General features: G+C 50.2%; 1 protein-coding gene across 1 annotated transcript; it reads right to left on the bottom strand.

Moving 5' to 3' along the window:
* Positions 1 to 2,992: 2,992 nt before the first annotated feature.
* On the bottom strand, positions 2,993 to 12,615 carry LOC124973870 (NUT family member 2G-like). Its single transcript, XM_047537551.1, has 7 exons — positions 12,466 to 12,615; positions 8,007 to 8,686; positions 6,709 to 6,837; positions 5,574 to 5,713; positions 4,739 to 5,100; positions 4,341 to 4,467; positions 2,993 to 3,732 (listed from the first exon to the last, which is right to left on the bottom strand). Exons 1-7 carry the CDS (start codon positions 12,613 to 12,615, stop codon positions 2,993 to 2,995), a joined length of 2,328 nt encoding a protein of 775 aa, XP_047393507.1.
* Positions 12,616 to 14,599: the final 1,984 nt, after the last annotated feature.

Consider the following 14,599-nt stretch of genomic DNA (forward strand, 5'->3'; position numbering starts at 1 on the left):
TCCAACAAGTAAACTAGCACTTGAACATTTTGGGAAAACCCATGGTGATAGACTATTGGTAACTTGAAATGAATCAAGTCAGTGAACCTAAATTCTTCTAGTAGAGACTGAATTTGTCCTAACCACCCAGCTGTTAAGAGTGTTCTAAATAAAGCAGAAAGAATGTTAATCATTCTTAAACCTTGACCATGGAGGGTTCAGTGCTAGAATAGGACACACAGGATCACACTTGCACGTATCAAATAAATGGTGGAAAGTGTTGATTAGGTACAGTATTTCAAAAGTGGTGGGAACACAGACGAGGGAATGGGGTTGATAGCAGAAAGGTAAGGGATTTCTTGTTGAGCTGATGAAAGTGTTCTACGTTTCATTTTAGTAGTGAAGGAAACGTCTATGAATTCATTGCCACTGAATCTGAACAAAGTCTATGAAAACCTTAGAATTCTAATTTTTGATGAGTGGTGTGTGTTATGTGAATGTCTAAATTGTTTTTGTACATACCTGAAGCAAAAATAGTAAGATGTGAGCAAACCATGCCTCCTATGCTTGACTAGCCTGTCACAACCTGGCCAAGATTCCAGGAAATAGGAAACTGATCAATCCTTCCCAGTGCACAGAGACCAGGAGGACCTTCTTCAACTGAGTTTCAATAAGGCTGTAGCTAACAAAGGGCATCTACAAGGAGGCTGTCCCTGGGGTCACTGTCAGAAAGCATAGCATTTCATTAATAGGGCGAGTGGGTCTTGCCAATGGAATCATTTCACAATTCCCTAGTGTGCTGTGATTCCTTCCCCTGGAAGCTAGTCCTTCTCATCAGGCCACCTACTCAGGAAGACCTTGGGGATGCTGTGGTTTGGCCATCCTCACTGTCCAGGATCATTCAGGGGAGGAGAAAGAAGCTGTCTAAAAAAATAGTGTCTCAAAGCTTACTTCTAGAAACCTGATTAATGGCACAGGGGCTGAAGGCTCAACAGCATCTCTCCATCGAAATGAGACAGGAGGGCCAGAAGTTCTGAACAAGTACTTTATGAAAACTCATGCCCCTGTCTGGGATGGCCATGGAGCATGTGTCCTATGAAGAACCATGAAGTTTGATTACACGTGACAGACCAAAACTACTTCACCTTCAATCACTTTCGTGCATGCATCCAGTCACCCCAGTTCTTTATCCTATAAATAGCACTAATATTTGTTCACCTTGTAATTGAACCATTCTCATTTCAAACTTCCCTATTTTGATGATTGGCAAACCATGTGATGTGTAGCCTCTTTTTCTTTCTCTCATTGATTTGTAGGAGAACTTGATTGCATTTGGACCAGCCATGCTCAATATGGGTCAGGCTCTGGTCAGGGTGGGGCCAACACTATGTAGGAGAGGGTCAGAGCACTGTGTCAGTGAGGGGTGTGTCTTGGGTTGGAGTCAGGGCCTCCAGGGTTTTGAGTTCCCAGTGAGTGCATGTTGAGGACTCTGGTGGCGGTGGGAGAGGTGTGAAGGCAGGCCTTCTCCTCTCATCAGGCCACCTACACAGGAAGACCGTGGCCATGCTGGAGATCGGTCCAACCTCACTGTGCAGCATCATTCACGAGGACCAAGAAGCTTTCTAAGGAAAAAAAAAAAAGTTCCAGGCTTATTTCTAGAAACCTGATTAATGACACAGGAGGCTGAAGGCTCAAAAGACCGGGGGGCCCCATTTCTCAACAGGTAGTTAATAAACAATGGTGCCCCTGACTGTGATGGCCATGGTGGCTACAAATGTCTCATGGTCACTTGGAGTCTTTACTTCCATGGCAGGTCCTCCACAGATGACTGCACTCTGCAGTGGCTCCAGATGGCTCCACCCCTTTGGGGCCCTTCAGTTGGTCCCCAGTCTGGAGTGCAAGGAGCCCCTCCCCTAACCATGCCTAAGAAGACATACTGCAGGTATCTGAAAGACAGTGTGCATGCTGGAGCCCATCCTTTTAATTCAAATAATGTTCCTTCCCTATATCTTACAACCAGTCCCTGTCCCAGTTCCCTTTCTAGTGCAGTGTGTGCCTTATGAATGGATATAGTCTGTATGTTCATGATTTTCATCTCAAGTAGAGCAGGTCAAGTTGATTGCACTGAAATCTAGCAAACTGAGCAGGTCACTCTGAGAACGATGAGCACATAGAGGGACCCAGAGCTTTGGAAAACTACAGGAGCTACTAGGTCTGGCTGTCAGATGAGTTCCAGGGAACAGTTGGAAGTTGCTGGTCCCAGGAAGGCAACAGGAGAGCTGCTACCATGAGGAGCTGAGGGTCGCTAACATTCAATCTCAGGGCTAGTAACACTAAGATCTGAGAGCCACCATTCAGTCCTCAAAACTCAGAGCCGCAAGTACCAAAGGAGATGCACTTTGCCCCTTTCTGATTCCTCTTCATATCAGGCCCTCAGATGATTAGTAAGAGAGATTTTTGAAGGGACACAGATGATTAAAGGATGAAGAGAAGATCCCTTAAACTGAGAGGTCTTTTCAGTGGGGTGTTGAGTGGGGTCCTGGGAGTTTTTCTGTTGTATTCCAGGATCAGTGGAAGGAGCAGTCTAAATCTGGAGGCAAGAGCCAGTGAATGGACACCCATGCACCCTGCGACCTGGCATCTCCAATTACCTCTTCCTTTTAGTTCTCACTGCATGAAGTCGCACAAGACACCATGGCAGAAGGCGGCAGCCTGAGGAGGTTTTTCCTACAAAACTGCCTTTATTCCCATTGACACAGGACACAGCAAGGTACATTTTCCCACCCAGGCTTGAACATTCCACTAACTCACCTCTCAGTACCCTCCCTCTGCCCCCTCCCTGCCCCGTTTACACATTCCCTATACCCTCCCATTCCCTTCAATTCCCTGAGATCCAGCAGGAACTGTCCTGTGAGAGGAGGAACCTTTGGCTCTTGGGGTGCATTATGAAACCAGGGCGAGATCTTGCCTGAGGGACAGTCACCCTGGAGGCCACCCAGCAACAGTACTGTCCTCAGGTCCTCTTCTTCTTCTGTTGGTTGCCTGATGCATTGAACTTCCTCTTCTGAGGCTGGTATGTTTGCACCAGCTCCAGATCCAGATGTTGTCTTCCAGTGACCTGGAGGGGAGGCCCCGAGCAGGACATCTTCTCCACACTGTATGAGCATCCCGTGAGAGCTCGCTTCTTGGACATGGCAGCGGGAGGTGGGTGGTGACTCAGGCCTCCTCTCTGGGGAAGTGGGGCCTGGACTGATTGCTCTCCTGCGCAGAGGGTTTGCACGTGAGGGCCCTGGCTCTGTGACAGTCCCCAGGGCAGCAGATGGTGCTGGGAGACTATGAGGAAATCCAGGCTTTGGAGGTCATCATCCACACTGCAGCCATTGGCTGTCCCACGTGGCCCCCCAGAAGTAGCGGCTCTTCTGGGTCCCACTCCATCTTTGTTCCCCAGGTTTACAGAGGAGGATCTTTGGTTTTGGGGAGGAAGGTTGGACCTGACCACCGCCAGTGCAGAAGACCCATGACCGCTTGGGAGAAGAGCAGTGTCCTTTGGACCTAACAACTCGGGCTCTGTGGCCCTGCACTTCTTCAAGTCCTGGGAAGCCACCTCTGGCTTCCCGTTCTCCACGCCGACCCCTGGATCCACGTGATGGTTACGTTTCTCTCCATTTTGCCTGGCAGCTGCCTCGGAAGCTCTTGAGTCCTGTTGGAACATACCATGATCTAGCAGCACCTGCAGAGGTGTTTCCTCACAAGCTGAGGGTATGGGCACTGGCTAACTCTTTATGTATGACAAGGACCACAGAGGACAGGGATATTTATATTTCAGTGGAATGTGGAGCTGGAGGTGTCACCCATCATGGTCTCAGAGGGACAGACAGGCTCTGCTGGCCACCCTCTTGGGCTTCCTTTCAGCTTGCTCTCCCGAGTCTGTCCCTGACTTTCCTGTCTCTTTCCTTTTGTCCCTCCTATATCCTATGTCCTAGGGCAGTCACACTCCGGAATCTTGTATCACAGGCAGGATGGGGATAGACAAGGATTCTGTGAGCCATGTGAACAGAGTCCTGCACATACCTCATCCAGCTGCTGTCCCTTGCACCCATGTCCACTAGTGGCCACTCCTTCTCCTACCTACTTGTGTCGCTTTGTCTCCCAGTCTATCAGGTATCTCTCTCTGCCTTATCCACTTGGTGTGTGTCCCCAAGCCCTGGTAAACCTGGTATCTTGACCTCCGTCATTCTACCTGGTGCTCCGTTCTCTGTGTCTCTCTTTTGATTCCGACCGAGCCCCTGTGTTCCTGGTGTCCCTGCCTGTCGTATAACCAGTTTACCTCCAGACCCTGGTCTGCTGGGACACCCTCCTACCCCTGTCTACCTGGCCAGATGTGAGTCCTTCCTCCTGCTCCAGCTCTTTTGTTAGGGCCAAGATATTAATATCCGGTTTGGAGGAAAGTAATTCTTCCAGGAAGCGGGGGTGAATCATGGTCTCCACCTGGGAGAAGGAAAAGAGGTGAGTGACCTTGGGAGGAAATGTCCCTAAGTCAGGAAGACTTCTAGGAGAATCAGATAGCAATGATGACCCTATCCTGGTTCACACCATGGGGTTGTTAAATCCCAACCGCCAGCGGCACATATTCTCAATGCCTGCACACGGGCATGCTCACACACAGACACGTACACACAATGCTGACAACCTAAGGTATGAAGCTCGGCCTTATGGGTCCTGAAACCTTGTAGACACCATGACTGTAGGCTCAGCTCACCTTCTTGATGAAGTCTTCATCAACATAACTTAGAAGACTTGGGTCTGGGTATAAATCATCGTCTATTGGCTGTTGCTCCAGTTCTTCCTCTCCCAAGTTTGCAGCAAGCTCTCCTGTGAACAAGCTGGAGGGCTCCCAGGTGGTAAAGTTGGTAGGCCCCACCAGCTCATCCATGATGTTCAGGTACTCTTGGACAGCTTCAGGTGGGATCTCCTCGGGTGCCTTGGTCTTGGGTGCCTTGATAGTGCGTGCCTTGGTTTCACGTGCCTTGGTCTCAGACACCTTGGTCTGTGGCACCTTAGTTTTGGCTGCTAATGAGCGAGCAGGCCGTGCCTTCAGTCTGGTCTTTCTGGAGGTGCACGCTAGGACAGGGAGGACCAGAATATTGCTTGGATGGGTGTCCATGTTCATCCCAAACATTTGGTACAAGGCAGGATTCAGGGACCTAACCTGACCTGCCATGCACCAGGACAACCTCACCCTAGGACCCAAGGGAGGTGATGGTGTACCAGGTAGAATATCTAGCACAGCCACTTGGGAGGACATTTGGAACCACTGATAATTCCACGCACTCTGCCGACCCAGTACCCAAGTTCAGGAAAACGGTGTGTTGGTTCTTTGGGTGTGCAAGGAGAGAAAGGAACTATGTACTTGGCCCAGTCATTATGCAGTTCAGAACAAAGGGTGACGGACATCAGGTTCTGTGGGGCTGTTTTGCATGCAAGCACACATCCTCGGTAGAGAAGGAAACGTTCTATTTAGGACAACAACCTGCCTTGTCCTTGGTACCCTTTGGATACTCTCATGGGTTTCTGTGGGTATAAGGCAACCCTACCTGACTGTTGGACAGCCTTAGGGACCGGGGGCTTTGGATGATCCAGCCTCTGAGGTACGGGAGGATGTCGGGACTGGAAGACCCCAGACAGCTGCATCCTTGGATCCTCCAACTCTTCTGCAGCCTCAAATTCCAAGAACCTTGGTAGGGTTTGGGTGAGGGAGGCACAGGCTGAACTGAGAATCAGGTCAGGCATACCACTCAGGTGCTACCTCCTACCAGGCAGGAACTGGTGTCAGGGACAGGGCGCTGTGTGCTGGAGTGGGCTGGGTCAGTCCCCGGGGATAGCTGCTTCAAAGGGAGAACCACAGTTCTGGGAAACACTACCTCAACTACCCCTGAAGGGAATTAGATATGGGGGACGCAGGCATGGACCATAGGTAGCCCTTGTTCCCGCTCTCTCCTGTCCCTACCAGGAGCAACACAGATCAGATAAATGCTAGTGCTGGTCAGGGATTTGACTTCTATCAGGGAACACCAGGGGTCCTGGACCAATCCAGGGATACTGAGCTTGGGACCATGAGCCCTGGAAGGATCACTTGGGAGACAGGCACAGGAGAGGTCACGTGAAAGTGGAAGCTAAGCAGAACCTTGGGTTGCTTCCAGTGAGGGCTGTTTCTTTTTCTTTTCACTTGTTAGAATGGCAGGGATTAGAGGAAAGCGAATAAAGACTGGGGATGTGTCCCCAGGGCTCCTGTGGTACTGGGTTTCCGAGCATGCGCTCCCCACTGCCACCCTCTTCTGGAACATCAGGTTGAAGTAGTAGTGTCCACTTTCATGACACCTCATCTCCCCAGTCTGTAACAAGGTGCCAGTTCCCAGGCAGTGGCCTGTGTGAGGCTAGTAGAACTTTTCCCCTCTGCAGAGCCAACAAAGCAGAAGGAGTTGACGTGGCTGGACAAGTTACCCCTCCCCATCCTGACCCTGAAGCCCCAAGGCAGAGTTGGAGTCAGGAACCTTGAGACTGTTGAGTTTCTGTACAGTTGCAGAGAGAATGCCTGGAGTTCCCGCTAGGAGGTGCTGCTTGGAGAGCTAGTTGCCTCTGAGTGAACAGGAAGGTGACAGGCCCTACAAGACCCTGCTGTGTAATCCACGATCCCCACCCCTAGGTTCTGGGCCCCAAAGCCTGGCTCACTTTTCCGCGGTCTCATAGAAGATCCTTCGATCAAAGTTGCTTGTGCGCTGCCATTCCTGCAATCCCTTCCGCAGGCCCTCCTCCACGGTTATGGTGGGCTCCCGTCGGGCCAGGGACCGAAGCACTGGGCTGGAATTCATCAGGATCAGTCAGAATCCACAAGGTCACCCTCCATTCTCAGTTTTCCTGGCCCAACACGCCTCCTACCTTTGTTACAGCTGCCCCATCCTGCTCAACTCAAAAGAACTGTCACTGGGGCCCTGGGACACTATACTTCATACCAGACATTAGCATCAAGGTCCTCAGTGGCCTTTATGGTTTTACTTGGATTCCTCAGTGGCATGCGGTATTATGTGCTGAATGCTTTTTATCTTCCAAAGTTCACTTGTTGAAATCCTGACCCCCAATGTGATGGGCATGTGGAGATTTGCTTTAGAGTTTTGGGGAGTTAGATGAGATCCTGAGGGTGGGGATTCATTAGGGCATTAGTGGTCTTCTAGGAGAAGGAAGACATTCTGAAGTGACCTCAGTCATGTGCGGACACTGGTGAATCAGCAGCCTTTTCAAGGGAGCAGAAGAGAGAGCCCTCATGGCACTTGGGGTCAGGCACCCTTTATCTGGGCCTCCTGGCTGCCGACTCTGAGAAATACATGCCTGTGCTTTCATCCCCCTGCTCTATGCTACCCTGGATGGCAGCCCCAGCTGACTGAGACAGTGCCCAGAATGGCCAGGGAGCAAGCTTACAAAGTGGGCTAGATGAACATCCCCATCCTGGATCCAAAGAGTGTGAGCTTCCCCATGAGTGCTGCATGATCATAGGGTCCTGATCAGGAGTTTGGGACAATGTGTGTGGGTATCCGTAGAGTTCCATTTTGGGGCCAGCACTCCTAACCCCACTACTGCTAGTGATGTCCTCTGTGCTGGGAACCATCAGGTGTATGCTGGAAGGTGAAATTCCTGGGGGAGGGATGATCATATGGAGTCAGACAGCCATCTCCAAATCCTGGCTAACGTTATGCAAGGAAACTGCTCTGGCCTTGAGTCCTCCGTGTGACGGTGACGATCTTTGGAAACAAAGATTACCTACACTCATAGGGTCACGAGGGGCAACTGAGTCATGGCATATTACGTCCGCCGATGTGAGATGAATATTGTTGGCAATGTAGGTCTCTCAGCCTGTTCCCCCACCCTCAGGACCTTCCCTCTAGGTACCCTGCATCTCAGTATTCTTTTCCATCCTCACTTTTTTCCCCTCAGAACTCCATGAAGAGTTCCGCAACCCTGGGGAGAACACTCACACGAGGAAGCAGGAGAGTGCTTCCACATCTGGAGTCTGAGGAAGGTGCCTGCGGACCAGGGTCTTGAAGCGCTGCCAGCGCCGGAAGTTTTCGTAGATGCTCTGAGGTTCGTTGGAGTCATCTGGTGGCACTGCAGCCTGGAGGGTGGGCAGTGCGCCCTCCCCATACACTCTACCTGGCCATTGTTGGGCATTCATTGGGAACATGATTGGGGCCACCTGGGCAAATGGTCGTGGTGCTGGAGGCCGACGGCCCAGGTAACAGGGGCCCCCGTAGTTCCGGATGCCCCCACTGGCTGAGGCAGGCACGGTGGTCCTCAGGGCAGTTGCCGGGAGGAATGGAGCAGGATTCTCCATACCCCGGCAGAGGGCCCCTGGAGCCCTCCAGTTGAGGGGTCCCTGAGTGTGGGCAGTGTTCTGAATACGAGGCGGCTCTATTGGCCTCCGTTCTGGCCCATGTTGTCCAAAGCCAAACAGCCCAGCCACATATGGTTGTCCTGGGTAAGCAGACAGCACCAGAGGGTTACCCTGGGAGATGGGTGCAGCCACCTGTGGTGCCATGGGCAGCTCCCAGAATGGCTGGTATGTTGGCACAGGGGCAGCAGGAAGAAAGGGCAGGCCTCTGAATGGATTCATGAAGGCACCTGGATTGAAGTTCATGCCTGGTCTCTGATTCAGATGCTGTGGAGGGAACGAAAAGGGAGAGAGGAGGAGGGGGAAATGTCAGCAGGATCGAGGCCCCCAGCTCTTTAGTCAGTGAAAATGTGATGAAAAAATCATAACAGCTCAGGATCCTCTGTGCAAAGATATTTGCACTTTGCAAACATCCCTGAGTGGATTTCATTGTGTTTCCTTAGTCGTAGTTACACCCAGAGAAAACTTGTTCCCAGTTCACCAGGATTCCATGAACACTGTGGACTGTGACCCCTCAGATTTCCCTGCCTCTGAGAGGTCCCTGGCACATCCTTTGCAGACAATCTGTTGCGCTCCTGGGGCATTCCCTAAGAAATGGTTCAGTTTGACTGTGCTCAGTGGCACCATGCCACTCCGCATGCCCGCCAACTGGAAAGGGACCTAAACCAGGACAGTTCCAGCATCCCAGGGTCATGTTGCAGGTGGCAATTTCCAAAGATTATTGACCCATCACCTCCTTAGTCTTCCTTTCGCCGACTCTGCTTGCATACCCCTCCACTTCTTCCCTAGTCTCTCACAAACAAATGTCACCTGAATAAACTCTCTCCCTGGCTAGAGGCTGAGGAGCCCTGAAGTTCACCCAGGAGCAAATTCTCCCCAGCATGTGGGTACTTCTCCCATCACTTCCCACAGCAGTGCCCAATGGGAGGACAGATTCTGGCCAGCCCCGTCCCCAGTGTTCACCGGTTACTGCCGCGACATAGGGAGATCTGTTCCTAGGGAAGAGGTCTGTGTAATAGACATTGTGTTCCCTGAGATCCTCTCCTGGCATCACCAGCAATGGCTGCTGATATTTACTAAAGGTGATGGAAGGGTGAGTGATGCGACTTTCAGAGACTTTTAAGGCCACTGCTCACATTGTTATTGGGCCTGCGAATTGGAGCCATTCTCAGGTCCTTTGTTTGTTTGAAACATAGGAAAGTATTACAGAGAACCAGGCCTTCACCTGCTGCTAGGTGTGGCAGGGTTGTCTGGAGCACATTCTTGTTCCCCAGAATGTCATGCAGTCAAGGTATTCAAGATCAAGAACACTTTACCACTTGCATATATTAATCAGGACACCTGCCTAACTTTATATGAGAACAGGAGTGGGGCCCCATCCTGTGTGCTGTTTTTTTGTCTTGAAAAGAACCCAGTTGTCCTCAGAACTGATTGAACCAAAGGAAACTCACTCTCTGTGTGTTCACCTTTCATGGAGTACTAAAGAAGGAAGATGAGCAAAGTCTTCATGCCAACATAGAAATAAAAAGGGTTGAGGCTGTAGCAGAGAGAGCTCCACACCAGGACGCTCTGAAAGACCTCTTTCCATGAAAGTGATAACAAGTCGGAAGACCTCCTAGGTCTGAATCTCTGTTGGTTGAGTTTCCCTGGTTCCCTGCCCTTCAGGAATCAAGGACACCTGCTCTCTGAACTGAAGAAGTTTCCTGGGCAGGAAGTGGGTGAGGGACCCTGAGCTGTGGCAGTTGGCGTGCCCTGCAGCCTCACCCAGAGTGTATCACACTGCGGATGTGGTCAACAGGAACCCCACTAGGCAGTTTACTAGCTGAGAACATTCTCTCCACTTCTCATTTATGATCTGAGAGCCCCGTGTCAAAACCCTCAGAATGATATCACAGGCAGCTTCCAGGTGTCTGAAGAATGGACACAGGCTCACCCTCTCCCCTCCAGGCAGCCCTAACTGGCCACCACTGTGACACTGTCTCTGACTGCCTAAAAATTCACAGTGACCTGTGTCGATTCTACAAGGAATCAGTCCCTTGGCCTGTCTTGTTTCAGCTGACCCAGTGTCCTTCCCCTGAGTGGTGTTGATGGACGTCTTAGGAGTCCTCCTCCCCATGAGCACTATCAGTCTTCCTGGGCTTTCTGAGCCATGTCAAGTGCCTTGTCAGAGGCTCTCTCCTTCGTCTACTTCTGCTTCATCAGTTGACGAGAGAGGAAGTAGTCCATTCAAATTCCCAAGGATTTACAGGGTGACTGGTATTCAGAAAACAAACCACCGTCCCTCCTGACTCACCTCTTTCTATAGGTCAAGACGCTGGACACAGAGTCTCGCAGTCTCCAAGTGGGAAACGTCTATACTGGACCTAGAGAGTGATCTGACTGTAGCAGATGCTCAGGGTCCAACAGAAATGCTGGGCAAAGTTTGAATGTAAACCCCAGTGGAATGCTGGGTCTAGACATTCTGTAGGGGGGAGGGGAGGAGGGCATCAGGCCTGGGTGGGCAGACATTCCATGAAGAGCTCTGGCAAGTAGGGAAGAACTTCATGTTCCCTTGAAGGCATCCTGTGGTGACACGTGGTGTGTGCCTCAGGGTCATTTTGAGATAGTTTCTAAAATCCATAGGAGAGTGATTTGAGAGGTGCTCCTCTATTTCAGTGCCTCAATAAGCATCTTTTCTTCCCCTGCTGGGCAGGACCAGTGAACTGGGGCTCTCATCAGACACACGGTCATGGGTAGAAACCGCCAATACTCCAAACTCTAGAGTGTGGCTTGCATTTTATGGATATAGTGTTTTTTCATCCCATCACATCTGCAGAACACACACTTCAGCGTTCATGAAATAGCCAACACCTTATTATCAGTCTTTTCAGAGGAATAGTTGGGCAAACCATGATACTCAAGCAGTGAAAACAAGTTTCTTTCATTCTTCCTTCACTTGTCATCTGTTTCCCACATTCATGTCATTAATATTATGGCTGCTGGGGGTTTTTGAACCAGTGATATAAAATATGCCATGTGGAGAAACTGTCTTCTCCTTCCACAATCAGTTTTTTAAGAAATAATCATTTACTATCATGAGTAATGGGAACCAGATTTCAAAGCAAGCTGTTTTTGCTAGATGGAGATTGACTTACGGGCTCCTGCACACCTTTGGTCAGTGCTTTGCCACTGCGCTTCACCCCTTACCCCATGCACTCCTTCAAAATGCTAGACTGCAGGTGCACATATAATCCAACCAGTCAAATTCAATTTGTGAAAACTGGCCATGGAAGAAGCAGTGAAATGTCCTTGTGTCCTACCATCTGACCATTGCTGTTGTGAAGCCCTGAACTAAGATTGATTGTTGAGGGGAATGAAGGATAGTCTGAACATTGATGCAATCCTAATCAGGAACATTGGAAGAATTGCTAAAGACCTGTTTGCCTCCCATGCAGCCTTTACTTCTGGGCAACAGGAGGCCCTTGGCAGTGTCACATGTGACATGTCTTCCACAATATCCTTTGGATAGAAGTGATACTAATTAAACCCAAATTTCCAGAAAGAGTATGAAGGGAGTGTTCTTTTTTCTTCAAAGTATTACAAGGTCAAGTGAATCCATGGCACACATTTGAGAAAGTTCCAGCCAAAAGTATGGCATGTAGGAGAAAAGGAAGAGGATGAATCTGCTGTCTGCTGAAATTGGTCGACATTGCCAAGTCTTTATTGAACATATAGGAAAAACCTTCAAAGAGAACATTTGAGCATCAGTCTGTGTTGGGAGGGCAGAGTACAGTAAATGGGGAAGGCAAAAATCAAGGAATGGGGGTTTCAAGAATGTTCCAGAGACCTAAAATCTTTGCCAGTAGGAGGAAAGCACAAGCTAATGTTTGGACGAGTGAGCGCCAATGAAACGGACATAGTGCAAAGGAAGTCAAAACTGCATCCAAAATGAGGAGCCTGAGCTTCAGGGTAGAGAGCTTGCAACACTGCAGCCAGGGCGGTCTCCAATGCAGGCATGGCAGGTGTGTACTAGTGAACATCTCAGCGGTCCATTCAGGTGCACTCACTGGAAGAAGGAGGAGCCACCTTGCAGGCGACCTGTGGTGCTGTGGTGCTTGGGCCGCCATCCAATGGTCCAGCGTCCTTTGCACCTGCAGTGGGGCGACCCACAGCGCTAGCGCAGACTGCGGTTCCCCAACGGCAGGCTTGGCTCCCATGGCGGCGTCCAGAACCGGTTCCCAGCCCAGAGGTACTGGACCTGCGTGCCTCTCCCTCCCTGGCTCGTCGTGCGCCGGTCTTCCATCCCAGGCGGCTGGCCTTTGGTCATGTGTCCACGCGGTTGCTGCTGCCCCGCAGCCCGTTCTCACCTGGAGGCGGGCGGCGTCCAGACCAGGCCCCATGTGGCCCCGCGCCTCCTGTGCTAGACAACAGCGGACAGTCGCCAAGGCGGTGCACACAGATCCTCTGGGTCAGCCTCCCTGGCAGCCCGTGGCCACGGTGCTGAGCGGAGCCTCCGAGGGGAGCGAAGAGCGGCCTCCGGTCTGCAGGGAGGTGGCCGGTGTCGAGGTCCGTGGAGTTGGGACGGCCTCTCCTCCTCCCGGGGACACGTGTGCGTGCTGGAGATGTCGGAGGCCTCCGCGTCCTTAGGCAGAAGGACACTCCTGACCGGTGGCACTGGTGACTTTGCAAAAGGGACGACCGAGCCGCTCTGGCCCTTCTGCTGTGGTCGCCTCCCAATGGACGTGCAGTCGTAGGTTGACTGTGGCGGAAGAGTGTGGAAAATGGACTCGATGACCAGATGAGAACTGTCTGCCCTCCAGTCGTTTTGCAATAAAGAGATTGAAATTTGGTTATTAAAATTGTGTGGCGTTCACGGATCGCACACGGGAAATGGATCGCATGCTCTGGTGTGTGTTGGCGGGTTAGTGGGAGGCCCTTTTCAGTGTTTCTGGGTGCAGGAAGTTTTCCTTTCATTTTGAAGGGCATGATGATCAATGGGAGGTTATTTGTAAGAGAAAATGAGATGTTGTGCTTGTCCTTGTAGGGATGGTGGGAATTCAGAGGGCATGAGGGGTTGTCCCTGTTCCTTTTGTGGGGTGGTGGTGCCCCTCGTGTGTTGACATGCCTTCAGAGTTTGGGGTTTGTTTAGTTTTCAAGTGACTGATGAGAATCTGCTGTGTATTCAGAATTGTGGGTGGTGGTGAGTGGTTGTAATTTGAGACGAAGGGAGAGTCGTGACTGATTTCGTGAGACTTTGTAGGGTTGTGTGTATTTGGAGGGTGGGAAGATAAACTCAGAGAGTTGAGGTTAGGTGTTTGTGATCTGGATTTGGAATATTTCACCTGTGGTTTTTCTTTGTTAGTTTTTCCACTGAAGACTGGCGTGTGTGCGGGCAGGATGGTAATTTTGGAAATAAATGTGTGTGCATATGAGAGGGGTTAAGGATTGTTTGAGTATATTTCTCTGGGTTTGCAAAATGATTGACATAATTGGGATGTATAGGAGTATTTTTGCGTTCAGGACATGGTGTTTGGTTATGTGGGTTTGTTTTTATTTTTGGTGTTCCTCTTCATGTATATGTACTTGAGTGTCTGAGGCCAGGTCTGAGAGTACTTTTTTGTAGGAGTAGGATAAATATATGTGATTGTGGTGTGCAGTTAGTAGGATTCTTCATTTTTGATGGGGAGTTGTTTCTTGTGTTGGCAATTTGTTTTCTTGTGTATGATGGTAGTATAAGGTACTACCTATTGGGGAATATTTGTAAATTTGTATGTGCCAGTTTATCGTGTAGGGATGCGGTGCTTGTGGAGAGGTACATGTATAAGGAGATTGAATTAACTAGCACACCCCAGAGGTGTTCATTTGTTTGTGTCAGTGTTTGTTACATGAATGAGCAACAGTAGTGAGAAGGAAGAATGTTCGAGTGTATGTGTACTTAAGGGGCATGGCAGTTTTGATGTGTATTTTCTGCGGCCATGTGTGTATTGAGTAGAAACTTATTTGTGTATAACTGGGAAGTAGGGATGTACATATGGGATGGAGAGGTGAGGCATTGTGGGAATTGTGCTTATATGTGTTGGAGATGCGTGACAGAGTGATTTCTTAGTATTGGGGTGGAGAAGAAGTGCATTCTTGCAGCCAGTGATAATATGGGATTTGTAAGTGGTTTTATGTGTATTTTATGTAATGTGCTGGAGATGT

Source organism: Sciurus carolinensis, unplaced genomic scaffold, assembly GCF_902686445.1.
Source record: "Sciurus carolinensis unplaced genomic scaffold, mSciCar1.2, whole genome shotgun sequence".
In the NCBI taxonomy this organism is placed as follows: domain Eukaryota; kingdom Metazoa; phylum Chordata; class Mammalia; order Rodentia; family Sciuridae; genus Sciurus; species Sciurus carolinensis.